The 15,175-nt window shown below is 36.4% G+C and overlaps 1 protein-coding gene across 2 annotated transcripts in view; it reads left to right on the top strand.

The window, feature by feature from the left end:
* Window positions 1–15,175, top strand: part of OCA2 (OCA2 melanosomal transmembrane protein) — a 217,772-nt gene that overhangs the window by 160,185 nt on the left and 42,412 nt on the right. For both annotated transcript variants that reach the window (XM_026103160.2, XM_064501789.1), the window contains exon 24: window positions 12,795–12,888. In XM_026103160.2, coding sequence (XP_025958945.2) covers window positions 12,795–12,888 — 94 coding nt within the window. The remainder of the gene's footprint in view (window positions 1–12,794; window positions 12,889–15,175) is intronic.

Genomic DNA, 15,175 nt, shown 5'->3' on the forward strand with positions numbered 1-15,175 from the left:
CTGTTTTATTTTCTGCAAATGGCTTATGAAGGTGCTACAGCAAAACATTTCCAAATAGCAAGTGTTATAAGTGCAATTAAAATGTGTAAGTTTTTAATGAGAAATGACATTAGTATTAACATCGACTACTGAGCATTTTAGTACTAATTACCTTTTGCTGGGATGTTTTGATTCATAAATATTTAGGTATTAGTTTAAATTAAGTTAGAGTGGATACGGGTGTTCTACAGTGAATCCCCCCACCCTCCACCAAACACTCTAAAACAGTTTTGGTGTAATGCATGTCCTGTTTTTTATGTAGCTAAGTGATTGCTAGTACAAGTGACCTTAATACCTAGTAAATATTATAATGGTATAATTTAGAGATTGAATTTTAAGAGCATGTAGAAAAGGCAGGGCAATTTATACCAAACAACCATTATTTATTTTAGGAATTTTTTTTGGTACCCATTGTTACCCCTGGTTACATTGTGACTTTAATCTACAAATCTATTCCTCTTTAAAACTAATGGTTTGGATAATGAGTATTTCTTTATATGGATCTTTGCCATAAAAATATTAACTTTCTCCAGAATTTCCTAATCACCTAAGACACTCAGCTTTCATTAAACTTTTAGATATTTTCCCCCCAAAAAGCATAAGGAATTTAAAGTTGGCCAGATTATACTGACATATTCTGAGTGGGAGGCACTCCACCAGCTTTGGAACCTTTACAAATTTCAGCTGACGTTCCTAAAGTATATTTTATTTTTTTACCCAAATTCATTTAATTTGATTTGTTGAAGGGTTGCTGGGATGTTAACAAAGTGACTTCAGTGTGTGTGAAGTATGAGAGAACAATAAAAATATAAATAGTACTTTGGAAATTATTTGAATTAAAGGCACTAGAGAGACATAGAAAGTGCTCAGGTATTCATACAGGTTCCATATAAATACTCTGATAAAAAGTTAGAGCATTACCATCATTAGAGAAAGCTCAAACTCTCTGAACAGTGCTGTATTAGGGTAAAGCTGAGGGTATGCTGAGTGCTATTACAACTGACAGGACGGTTAGCCTGAAGACCTAGGTATATGTTTCTGACTTTCCCATGTTAGAACTAAAAGCTAATGAACAGCAGGTTATTGTTAGAACAGTGCCTGGAATATAAAAATGAAAAGTGTAGAAAAGCTTTTGTTTTAAAAGACCTCACAGCCAAAAAAAAAAAAGCAGTGGACATTTTTTCTGAAGAAACTGTGGATGGCCTTTAAAAATCCTTTTCAAAGGAAAGTCCTGCCAGCACTGAAACGGTGTGAAGGAATCCACAAGGTAGGCTAATATAGTGTAAAGATAGATGACAATTATATCAATATTCCCTGGTGCTTTAGGCAAAATGTTGGATCTTATCACTGCTCATGCAATCAAAGGAACTTGGAAAACATGTTATTTTACAGAAGAGAGAGATTTATACAGAGATTAAATAATGCATCATAACTATAGATTTCAAAGTTGGTTGTTTACCAGATAATACACAGTTTCAGTCCTGGTAATTTGATAGTGTTTGTGGGGTTCCTGGTAAATACTACTCAATGCCTATGTGTCCATGAAGAAGCTTCACCTTTTGTGCCTGTCTTGGAAAATGTGCTGAAACATTTAGTCCTGAGAAATTTCTGATGGATACCATTATTTCATTCTACTGTCAGAAAGTGCACAGCCAGCTGCTGCGTTGAAAGACGGCAGGATGCGGAAAGACTGCAATTTTCTTTTATTGCTTTAGTTGTTGTTCTGGAAATGAAGAAAGGACTGAATCAATCTTAAGCTAGATGGAGAGACCTTTGCCAGTATAACTGCCAGATTGTTGTCATTCTTAGCTGCGCCTCCTGAAGGAGAGAGTTGCTGCTACTTAATTTTTGCATTTCATGGCATTGAGCTCAGACAGAAGGAGTAACTGAGAGTAGTGTACATGCTCCTTGGTCTGGAAAATGTGTCTCTGGAAAATGAAAAGGAACGGAAAATCCTGTTATCTAATCAAGGAACCCAGTGTCAGTGATGGCCATGGGCACTTCTTGGCAAGGTGGTCACAATTTTGAAGTCTTTGAGTCTTCTTCAAAGTTTGCCATTTCTATTCTGTGTGAAGTTCTCTTGATCAGTTCCGATTAATCAGTCCAGATTAATCAGATGATTAATTTAAAAATGAGCGTGGTAACTGTCAGGGAATCTAGTTCTGGAAATTTAGATTTGTATTTTTCCAGCTGTCTTTAAGAGCTTAATTTAGGTTCCAAGTTAGGAGCCTGGCTGCCCTAGGGTCCCTGCTTGGTGATGGGAAGACAAGAGGCGGGTGCTTATTCATCCACTGAAAATGCCAGACTCTCTCTACTGAGTACATAGGAGCTCCTAACATGCATAACTTCAGTAGCTGAGAGGAGTGCCCAAAGACAGGTCAAATGAATCTGGACCTTGGGGTCTTTCAGTTTGTCAGTTCTTCTGAATATTGAATGACCCATTCACTCATGTCTATCTGGGCATTAATGGTCAGGCTGACTAAGTAATAGCTGGCAGGAATGTAATGCTCACAGGGTTTTTTATGTACTGTCAGTATTTCAGTTATCTTTTGGTCATGAAGGGAAACAAAACAAGAAGTTTAAGAGAAATTAAAGAAAACAAACAAGGAATAACTTCATCTATTTTCTGTGGTGTTCTGACAATGTGCATCCATCTTTCTCCTGCAGGAGAGGACATTGAATAAAGCTTTATTCATTAGCACTTCCTTTTCTAGAATAAGAGGAAATGTTGGTACCTCTTGGGACTGAGTTGGATATAGAACTCCCAGTGGGGTCTAGGGAATGCTGCCCTGAAATTTTTGGAGGATGACTGAAAATTGCTAGCTCCAGCAATTGCAGAATGTGAGGAGCTTTAAACACACTGCTTCTATCGGCTCCTAAGTTTTAAAATAATATGAAATACAAATTCAACTGAATTTGAGTAAGAGCACAGTTGGCAATGCATCTGTTAATTAAGAGTGTTCAGTTGTGTAGAACTAGATTCTTTACTGAGCTGAAGAGGCTATAGCTAAGATATTATTTGAAGGGTTTTTGTGCTTTTTACAGGTGGCATCTGAAGAGCTGGCATTTACTTGTCTTTTTATCTCTCTCCTTTTTTTCCTAATTTATAAAAAGTATGTTTGCAAAGAAAAGGCTTTTGTTAAAAATGACTGCATTCATATTTGAAAGTTTTGTATCTTCTCAATTCTAAATTGCTAGTGTAAACAGACGCAAAAACTATTTCTCTGCTCCAGTGACTGTTGCTGTGATGTGAGGGGATATTTTCTTCTGTTTATGATATTGCACCATTTTTGCTGTCTGCATATTTTTCTGAAAAAATAGCCTGAAACCTGAAAGTTGTCACTGTCACAATTCTATAGAAAGAGGCCATCCCTAGCATGCATATACCTGTGGTATTCTGGCCGTGCCAGCTCCACTGTAGGCTCTGATTTGAGAAAGAAGGTAGGACAAAGGTGCTTCAGGCACTTTTCTCCTAACCTTACAGGGTCAAAATCCAGGCGTGAATAAAATCCATTATCCACAAGACATTATCCCAATTACGGCCATTAAAAGGGTGAAAACCACAGTGTAGCTAGACAGCTGTATTTCTTTCAGTGGTCCAGTGCTACAGCTATTCTGTATCTTGGCAGCCCTCCTTACTCCCTGCTACAGATGGGGTCTTGCACAGAGGAGAATTATTGATTTATTATTCCTGATGGTTCTGCTCAATAAAGTCCTGAAGTAGCTGTAAGGCTTCAGAACGCAATGAAGGTAGAAACCTAGAAACCTTGTTAAATTGCTAAACCAACCCTGCTCCTTTGTAATATGAGGGAAGAGTGATAGCCTTCAATAAAAGATAAAATATATAATTCTAAATTAATATTAGGAAAACAGTGAAACTGTAGACCATTTGGAGTTCTTTTGTATTTAGAATAGCTCACATTTATATAACACCTTTCAATCTGAAAGATTCCAAAACTGACTGAATGGGGTGAAAACATAGCTGTTGTATAAGAGGAGCACTACTTATCTTGTTTTTTGTCTTAACTATTGTATACAATGTATAATTGAAATGTGTAATTGGTTGAGAGAATGTACTTACTTGAGCTTGAATCTAACCAGAACACTGATATCAAAAGCTTCTATTGTTTCCAAAGGCCATCTGAATCTTTTAATGATGAGAAGTCCTGGGGCTGAGTTTTATGTCTTGTGAGTGAGACAGCTCTGTTTCAGATGCTTTTCATCTATGAATATACATCAACTCATAATGCAAATCAAAGGATGGCATTAAAGGGATTGAGAGTGATTTGGGATCTTTTAAGAGAAAAAGAACATTGCTGTTCTTGACTTTTAAAAGCAGGTAAAACAAATAAGGACATTTAGTAAATGTCAATTTTGCTTTAAAGACGTGAGTACATCTTTAACAGTATTATGTTTCTGAATTGTAGAGAAAAAACTAAAAGAAAAATATAGCATGTATTTTGTATTTCTTATACTAATATCTAATTACCTTCTGAGCATGCTTTGCATTGCTTCTACAATGATGGCAATTAGTAGCTCAGACCTTAAACTATGATTGCTGTCCAGTAAATGGCAGTACTACTCATTTTTTCTTAATGAAACACTCATTCCAGATATTAACTGAATGTTTACTTTTTGTTGTAGCATTAAGAACCACATCATCAGATATAAATACAAGGAGTCTTTTCTCTGTGGTGACATTCAGGTGTCCAAACTGTCCTGTTGTTGATTTCTGGAATGGCCAGAATCTATAGCTGTCCAGAAAGATTGAAGTGTTACTTTGCTTAGCTTTTTCATGACATTCAGACTCTGGGCCATAACGCTTCACATATTTTCAATATGAAATTCTGCTTAAAACTCAACACTACTGTGAAGTCCTTAGTGTGAGAGCTAGGCTAATTACCTGAGTCCCTGTAGCTAAAGAAGATTCTCTAATCTTTAAGATTACTGGAGATAATCCTCTGCGGCACAAAAGATATAGAGAAGAAAGCTGTGAATGTAAAATGATTCCAGCTGAAACTCAAAATATGTACATTTGATACATTTGACAGACACACCATTGTCTGTGTTAAGGAATTATCAAAGGCCTGATTTTAGGACACTGAGTTAGTATGGTGACAAAAACATACTGAATCTAGTCCATTTTTCTAAGAAGGCCATTTTCCTAAGCTTAAGAGTTATCTTGACAAGTATATATATATCTCTCTCTCTCTATACGCATATTAATAAGGGTAAGATATGCAGTATGTGAGATAAAGGATGCTATTTCATGTCTTCCATACTGATGAGGATTTACAGTTTAGATGGTAAATCTCAGATGTAAAAATGGACAGGAAGGGGAGCTATGTGTAGCATGCAGAGTTCTATTCTACTTTGATTTTGAAAAAGATTTTACACCAAACCTCAAGCTTATTTGATTTTAATGCTTGCATTACAGATGAATTTGAGATGTTTGCATTACTGGTTTTCCATTTTTTCATGAAATAATTGTATGCTATACAGTTTCACAAATTAGAGATAGAATAATGACCAGCAATGACAGCAGCGGTGACTTCCGAGACTCCTAGAAAACATATGTGGATTTTTGTTTAATTTTATTTATTTACTTTGCGCATTTATCATAAATTCCAGAAGGTTCTTCCTAGAAGCTGTGACCACTTCTATTTTCAGAATAATACAGAACTTTTAAACTCACTGTGTTGTACTGTTGAGTCACCGCAATAACAGAACGTGGAATGATCTGCACAGCTGTCAGTAGAGGAGGTATGTTCACTTAGAAGGTAGCACTTGGACTATCAGACAGAATGAAGAGAAGGAAGCTATAGCAGGCTTTGAAACTCAAAGTGCAGAAGATCATATTGGTCTATCTACTTTCCTTCCTCTGCAGAAACCTTTCAGATAGTAGCCCCTTTTTTGGAAAATGAATGGCATACTGTTCCTTGCAGCAGTGTAGAATGGTGCATCAGAGAGGAGGAAAAAGAATTTCAGTCGGCAATATAATTGACTCCTATTGATAACTGTATTAGGAGGACAGAGAGGGTTTTCTTCCTTATCTGCCTCTGTCTGACACCAACCACCATGCTGTAGTCATGCCCTGGCTATTATTTATACATATATTACTATACATGCATAGCACAGTTGCAGTTAGCACATCTAAACCAAAGAGGGTCATGAGCAGGATTTGTGAAACCATTTTAAACAAGGCACTTGAATGTAAGAGCTAGGCTCTAATTGAAAGTCAAGATGAGTTAAGTCAGAATCTGAATTTAGCAGCTCATATTCTAAAATAACTGCATGGAAGGACCCTTTTATTTTTTGAGTAATATTCGCTTGTTCTGCTCAGCGTCCAGGGTGTCTATCTGTGGAATAATTTTGCAATATTTACTCCTTAGTAGTGTCACATGTGGGAAAGCTGTGAAACTGAGCTGACATAGTTTTAGCTTCTGAATCCAAAAATAGAGAAAAAAAAATGTGTAAACTGGGTGTTGTGTGCAGCATTAAGGGCTTTAAATAGAACCTGCTTGAATGTGTATTCCAGGGGAAGGAGGGAATGGAGCATCAGAGCACCATTCCTCTCCATACTAGCTTGCTTTATTCTCATACTGGGTAAGCTGGCTTTGCAGAGAGAGATGACTTTAGTGATCATCTCAGGTTTTATGTCTTTTTTTACAGATGTCTGGATTTGAAAGAAGCTTATGGATTTCTTTATGTCATTAAAGTAACATTCGCAGGATGTTCAGCAATCTGCCTTATTTATTTCACACTTCTGGTAGTAAAGTGGCAAATTTAAATTTCACCTTTTTCTTTCATAGCAAAAAGAAAGCAATGAGTATTCTATAGTGCAATACTTACAGTAACTGCCCTACTGGTGGTACAGTAGTGGTGATAAAAAAATTTTGAAGTTCACCTAATTCACCATCTTGGACTGAATACAGTTCAATGAACTTTTTGGATAACTAAACTCCAAATTTTGATTCATCTTCAGTTTTTCCTATGAATTCAATGTGTAGGCATTTGTGCAGAAACATCCCAGTCAAACTGTTTTCAAAGGGGTAAAATTAAAAAACAATTGGATGGTATGACTGAAATCTTTTATAAAAATAATACTTCTGTGCCATAACCTATAACAATGTTCAATAAATTAACACAGGCATTTTTCCCTTTACAGAGTATGAATTGTGGCTCCTGGTTATTTTAAGGACTGTTAATGATTTAATTGGCCTTGCTTCCAGAGCTCTGTATTGACCACAATGTTTAATTATCCAGTGCTTGTTAATTTTACACATAAAATTATTAAAAATATTCAAGAGCGGAACACATTTAGCAGATGAATATCAACTGCTTTGTTTAATGAGGCAAATATGAATTAGTTTTGAAACAGAAAATTTCTGAAAGCTATGAGGGTGTCTCCTGTAAGGCTGATCAAAACCATAGTTGTTCAGCGTTCACTTCTGTAGCCAGGTTTGTTACACTTGCTCAGGTTGTGCTTTAATTAGAGAAGTGGAATACGTTATGGAGAGGAAACTACACACATAAGTCTACCTATATTTAACTATATAAAGCGTATTGGAGAGTGAACAGAGTTTTGTTTTGTTTTGTTTTGTTTTTTTGAAAGTGAGTGGGAAGCCAGGACTTGGCTCCCTTAAAATAAGTTTTGCTTAGAGACTATAATGGGATGCTTTTATTACACCAAAATGCAGGGCTGAGAAACCTCACTCTAAAATCATTTGTGATTCTGTAACAAACTCCTGGTTTCAGAGTGAGATGGGCTGTTTGGGACAAAGGAGTGCAAATATCTGCACCATGTAAAACCGTGCCCTGCACAGGCATTTGTCCAAGGCCAGGGCAAATCTGTTTTCACGACTTGTGTTAAGTGGTGTTTTTGTCTTTTACTGCTGTTACAGGATAGTGATTTTCAGTTGGATTAGAGAAAAATAATAAACACTTTTCTTTACCAGCACAGTTGTTAAAGAACAGCCTTTGCTGTGTAGCTAAAATGAAAACAAAGCATGGTCTTTTGCTTTTACATTAGCTAGCCAGAGCTACAGGGAAGACAAAATGCAGAAAGAGTATCAGCTAAGTACAGATGTAGCTGTTATCCACTTGATGGTGTCAGATCATGTGGAGGGAAAATGATGTGTAATACTCAGAACATAGTAAGACTTTTCCAGAAGCAATCTGCTTTTAAATTTTTTATTGTACCAGGTACTATCTCCTTTATATTTTGAGAAAGACACGGTTTATGTAGGCTGCTCATGCTACACAAAATAACTTTATTAGTGATAACCGCTTCCTTTTCTCTGTGCTTTGAGTAGTACATACTAATCCTGCCCGTCACCTCAAGGGCCTTCCTCAAGGCAAACATATTGAGAATGTAGCAAACCCAAGGGTGGGAACTAAAAATACTTAAATATTACAGATAAGCTGCTGATAAAATCAACAAGATTTTAAAATAAAATCAATAAAAATCAACAGCTGAGGATAAGGTGTAAAGTGAGGGGAAACGTTACTGATGTAAACTCTCTCCCTTTTCTTACTATGTTTTTTTTCCCGTCATCTCCTAGCCCCTTCCCTTACTAACTTTAACCAGTTCTCCCTGCACTGATTTCAGTGCCTTCTGGATTATAGTTGCCTGGATTGACTTAGTTTGCTGAGGAAGAGGCTGGCTGAACCCAAGGGAGGTGCATTGGGTGTGGTATGTGGGGTTCTCAGTTCAAAACTGACAGTCTTTGATGAATTGATGTAGCAGAGGGTAATAACCAAATAGTGGATTGCGAGGGAAGCAGGCGACACTCAGTAACTACCAGTAGTAGCAGAAGGCTGGAAGAAGCAGGGCTGGTGGATACTGCAGTTCTCAAACCAGGCTTACACAACCTTCTTAACATCATTCCATTTATACCTCTAAGCCAACTGGAGAGAGAAAGGCACTTTTAAATATTTGGCTTGTGTTTCTGGATCTTTCTTGATAGACTTACTCTTGGCCAAAACTGTTAAATACTTTCCTGTATTTGGAGTTCATTGCACATTCCCTAAAGATATTCAAAGTAGCTTGCCTTGAGAAAGATGAGAAAGGTATTTTATGCCACCTTTCCCAAACAGAAATGGTAGAAGACCTTCTACTGTGCTTCTACAATGATCGTACAAAGCTAGGGCGGGTCTGTAGAAGAAGAAATATGACCCATAAAGATTCCTCTGTTGTTTTTGTCTCTGTAGCCTAAATAGCTACAGTAGCATGTATAGATTTTCTATGATCATGCTTCAAAGTGAGATTTTTTTTTTTTTGCATAAAAAGGTGTTTCTTGATTTCATGCTTATGAATTATTACACATTATTTGCACTGTAATGCCTGAAGGGTCCCAAGAATAGAAGGCAGAGTAGATACGCTGGTTAAAATATATGGTGCCTACCTCAAACGTACCACAATTTATTGATATTAGGACTACAACATTTGATTCATTGTAAGCAATCTAGTTTCTTGAAAACCATAGGTCTTGTGATGATAAAGGATGAGTTACAGTAGGAGTCATCAAACCAGATAGATGATTATTGCAATGATATTTTTTGATACAGCTCACTGGTGTGTTATTGCTTTTGAGCATGCAGACAAACAAAGAAGAGCCTTTGAAGCTCTTAAGCTTCATTATTAAGAGTAACATGTAAAGATTGTGTGAAGTCCTGGAAAATGCTTATTCTACATCTAGATCAACTTGAATGAATTTGATGTGCATGTAGCTTTTCATGTGCATTAATCTAGTCTTGAATTTTCTATGATCCAGACATCACAAAGTTGCTATTTCACTACCAAGTTAAACACCTACCATGAAGACAGATCTTTATGGGAGAAGAATCTAGAGTTTGCCTCTATTGTTAATTTCAGCTTAGTTCTTTAAAGCCTGCTAAGCCTATAGCTAATTAAATTGCACACACACTCAGAACAAATAAGAAATGCTGCTTCTTTCAGATAACATTTAAGGTGGTGATTTCTCCTCATATGAAATCTACCCAGGGAAATCAACTCACTGTTGAGGCAAAAACTCTTTCCATAATGTTTCATTATGTGCAGGCATTACTAGAGCACGTGTACAGCATAGAAGAGTGCTTGCTGTTTGGAGATCTCGACTGTATCTAGTCACGGCCATGAGACAAGTGTAGTTTCAAACTTGTTTCTTTAATTTGAAGCCAGAGCTATGTTCCTTCTCTACGATAATATTATTCTGACAGTGATGTCTGATTGTGCTACATGTAGAGCAGAAACCTCCTATGAAATGTTTGGAGACTGCAGACTAGTGATTAGTTTGGGAATTGAAACTTCTTTAAGTGTTCCTGCCTCACTGCTTTAGTAACATAAGCTGTATTCTTCTGCTCTGTTTTTGCATTAAGCCAAACATGCTTTGTATCTTGCCCTTCTTATGCCTATCACTGATATTCCAAGTTCAATTTCATATCTTTAAACATGCACCAAAGTAGCTAAAATACACTTTGAGGCAAAAAGAAGGCAAGGGAAGTGAGTTGTGCAATTGCTAATGACCAGCACTACCCTAGATACCTCTTTAACAACTTCTGGTCCTGTGGTATGTTTACTCACCTTTTCTATCCACACCTGAAGCACATGTGGGTGAGTGAGTCAGTTTGTATGACATGAAGGCTAGGTCACAAATACCCCTTGATATCTCACAGGAATGCTCCACAATGCTTTTATGATCCACGTGGATATACCCTGCTATTGGCATGCAATTCCACTAACATCAGCAGAGCTCATTATAGACAGAGAGGTCCTCCTCATCTTGCTCTAGCTCCTTTGAAAGGCCTTAACAGAGCAAGTAGGAAGCAGCCTACTTAGCATAGCCCCTGGGAGAGCAGAACAAATATGATATGAAAAAAAAATTAAGGGACAATTAAAGATATAAAATAAAATGTATACTTGGAATGGGTAGGGGGAATGTTTTCCTCATCTGACATTGTTTTCAGGATTTCAGTGTCTTTTTTGTTCCATAGTGGGATCATCCCAAGAGCTGTTTGAGGCTTCTCATGATAAAACAGAAAAACAGTCTTCCCTTCTTAATAGGGGTTGTTTGGGGCACTCACCTGAGACAGTAGATATCCATGTTGAGGTTAACTCCAGGATTAATATCTTGGCTTGCCACTTATTTTGTTTGGATGCTATTGACTATCCTGGATTGAACAAGAAGCATGCTTTCTCTTTGGAGTCAATTGGAAAATCTTAACTTGTCCTGATCGACTGTAGTCTCTGTTTCTTGATTTTTAGTTGCTGTTTCTCAGAATTGTACCCCTGTCTCTAGCATGACCAGTCAAAACCCTGTATCCTACTATCCACTGACACTGGTATGGGTTTAAATCCAAACTGGGATTCAAATTATCCAAAGCAAGCTTTTTCTGCTACCCCTTTTCTTACTTGAGAAAGCTCTTCCTTCCTCCAATATTCCTCCTTACCTTACTATATTTTCTCTCTCTTTTTTCTTGCTTCTGAACTCTATCACTTAATTTTATTTCAATTTAAGAGTGTTTTATTGTGTTATTTTTTAGAATATGTTTACTAGTTTGCTCATCTTCCGTGCACTTTCAGATGGAGAAGGCTATATGGTTATGGTGTGTGAATACTTGGAGTAATAATCTTTCTGCCTTTATTCTGACCTATTCTTTGGTAAACTGAGCTCTAGATGACCTCATATGTTTACTAACTCAAAACAATTAACTACAGCATTAATTACTTTCTGATCTATTTCTCTCAAAGTCAAACCAGAAAATTCTCCACTGAGCAGTAATATTTAACAGGGACAAAATGAGAAGAGTAATTATATGCCAATGAGTGCAAAGGATGTCTGTTGTGCTTAGGAAAATGGATTGCTAATGTAGTGATGTAGAACAAAACAGAAGACTTGCTGTAGTATAAAAAAATTCTCTCAGAATTCCCTCAGAATGTTGTCCCTTTTGTTCAACATTTTAGTTAAGGAGTAGAATACAAAAGTCACTGGCACTTCGCAGTCATCCTTTAGGTCAGAAATACTAGCCAAAGAGATTTTCTTTGTGGAAGTCAAATATACAGCCTTTCTCAAGTTCAGTGAATTAAGTTTTCCTCTATTATATATATATAAAATCTGTTGTGGTTTGGTAAGCACACTTTATATCTATGATGAATGCTCTGCTTTAACAGAGAAATGTGAAACAGCCATGCTACTCCATATTATGATATATATTTTATTTAATTCTGGAAAAAAATCCAAGCAACTAGTTATCCTATGTGTATATATATATAAATGCTGCTATTTTGCTGATATTATATTTGCTTAAGGAAAAAAAGGTATCCCTTTTTCTTAGCATCCTCAAACATTAGTTGAAGATATTGTTGTAAAATCCTGTTTCCTTTCCTATACTACCTCCTTCTTCATTTTCAGCTCATCTGATGGCACCTTTTTGTGTATAAAACCAAAAATCAGCAAGTGTGTCTGAATGCAAGTCTCTGGTATCATTTTGACAATTGTTAGATTGGTGTTACATTTCTTCCTTATTTTCCTGGTTTATATAGAATCAGAAAATGATAGCAGACTTATCTTTCAAAACATGAAGCTATTTATAGGATGTGGAGATACTGTCTATATGTTTCTTTTTAAGTCTATACAACAGAAATTTTTTTTCTTTTTTAACTAGTACATCTAAGGACTTTAGCATAGAATAAACAGAGAAAAGATGAGAAACAAAGCACAACTATAAACTGGTATCTGTTTTCTGAACTGCAGGTAATGGGACATTGATTGGAGCATCTGCAAACGTTGTTTGTGCAGGAATTGCTGAACAGCATGGTTATGGCTTCTCTTTCATGGAGTTTTTCAGGTACAATTTAAAATTTCTCACTTTAAATCTGTCATTATTTTTTCTCTAGACAAACAATGATCATCCAATGGGAAAATTGGAAGAAAGGGTCTATGAAATAGACCTGTGTTCCTAATTTGTTTTTGGCAGTTGAAATACAAGCATAGGACTGGACACCATTTTACATGATGTGGATAGGATGTACAAAGGTGATGGTGAGGGACAATGAAGCCCCAGAAAAAACAAAGCCTCAGAATTCTCCACTTTGGTCACCCTCAATTTTATCTTCAACTCCACAGTGATACTAAAAATGATGCTCTGTTGTTAAATATAGTTTAAACTTACATTTTCTTATCGGTATATTTTCATGGATGGTCTATCAGAAGGAGAAAGTAGGATATCCCAGTTTAGACTGAATAGAACCTTACTCCACAGTTCCATGAGTAAACTTATTTATCTAAACACAATTTTTTTGGACCTGTTTCTCACTAGCTGTAAGTGAAAGAGTGACAAGTTGCTAGTAACAGCTCAAGTTGCTGTTTTAATAATTGAAGTTACTCTGCAGATCATTCAAGAGTATCAACAGGTTTTTAAGGGTCAAGAGCTATACTTAACGCATAAGACAGTTTAATATTTTTCCAAGCACCTCTGGTTTTCGAGGCTGTGGATGGAAAGGTTTAAATGAAAATTGGCAACTGGAAGACCAGACATGAAATTAAGGTTTAAGGTGCAGTTGATTTAGCGAGAGTATCATTCCCTGATGATTTTTACAGCATATTTAGGGCAGAGAATACAGGTAAGTTCGTACCAATCATTTCTTGCTTTTTTCTTCACATTGACATCTTTATTTTAGTTACTCAACTCTGCTAGTGTTCCTTTATATTGATTCTCCCAAAGCCTTCAAACGTGCATGTTAATCATATGGGAGTGTCTGGAGCAGAGCCAATGATCACACCAGAGAAAAAGATGATCTGAACTGTTCTTGCTAAAATTCCCAACAAATCCCCAAGCATGTGCTGCTCATAGCACCATTTATCCCTCCACACATAGTCCTCTGATGACATGTTTTAGAAAGGCAGAACACCCATCAAATCAAAGTATGTTTTCAGGACCCTTGAGACTGCAATACTGTCTAGTGTGGCATGCAGTGACAGCTAACAGACTTCTCAGAATGATAAACAAGCCCTTGTATGAAAGAGATGGTGATGTAGCAATAATGGGCTTATTTTGGATTTTTCTATGCATGTTTTGCAGACATTCAGCTTGTCATTTGGGGATTTGACTTGTATTTATCATTAACAATGTGGATTTTACGTAAATTTCATAATGAAACAGTCTTAAAGCTTCCATCACATTGACTGAGTATCTAAGCAGAAACGAGGATGTATAAAGCTAACTAGTCTCTTAAATAGTGTTCACTGGATTTTATTCTTCTCTGGAAAGGCTGAAGATAATACATAGATGCCCTGAAACTACCTTCTTTAGGTATGCTTTCAGCTGCAATAATTACTGGGGAGGGCTGTAGTGAGCAAAGATGTGAGAATTGAACTCAGAGTGGTCACAGAAAGATAGCAGTGGATACTAATTAGCAGGAAGAACATAAAAGCCCACTTTCACTGGTGTTTTCTCTGTCACTGAGTAGGAAGTTCACGAGTTCCTTCATAATTTGCCTTAGGAAAATATTTTTTTCAATCAAATGTGCCCTAATTTAATAGTCTGTGGCTTCTCCTGGCATTAAGAGGTGTTGTTTGTATCACTTCAACATTTTGATCTTGCTTACTTTTATTTAAGAAGGTCAAAGCACAAAGTGATTTCTGCATGTCTGAGTGTTACTAGGAAAGGCTTAGAAAAGATAATTCTTAAAAAATAAAAAATGTCAGACATTTTTATCCTGTTACTTCTCGTGTTGTTTGGCTTCCATGATTGGATCTTTCACTCAGGAATCAAAGCAAAACTGCCAAAAGCTTGCTGTATTTTCCAGACCATGATCTAATGAAAAGTCTATCTTTTGTGTTCTTGTGTAAAGCATGAAAGGCTATGAAAGCCTAAATATGAATATCTAGCTGTTCTGTTAATTATCTTGAAAGAAAACAGGGCCCAAACCACTGTTGTTAGAAAGGAATCAGTTTGCCATCACATAAGTGAAAAGTTTGTGCTTTTGGTGAACATTTAAAGATAGTTATTGTAGCATTGCTCTGTGGAAAATTTCAAACACATCAAACAAATGATATATATATATTTTAGATATATATATATATATATATTGTCTAAATTTCTCACATAAAACTTTGATATTTTGGATAAACAA

Source organism: Dromaius novaehollandiae, chromosome 1 (assembly GCF_036370855.1).
Source record: "Dromaius novaehollandiae isolate bDroNov1 chromosome 1, bDroNov1.hap1, whole genome shotgun sequence".
Classification (NCBI taxonomy): Eukaryota; Metazoa; Chordata; class Aves; order Casuariiformes; family Dromaiidae; genus Dromaius; species Dromaius novaehollandiae.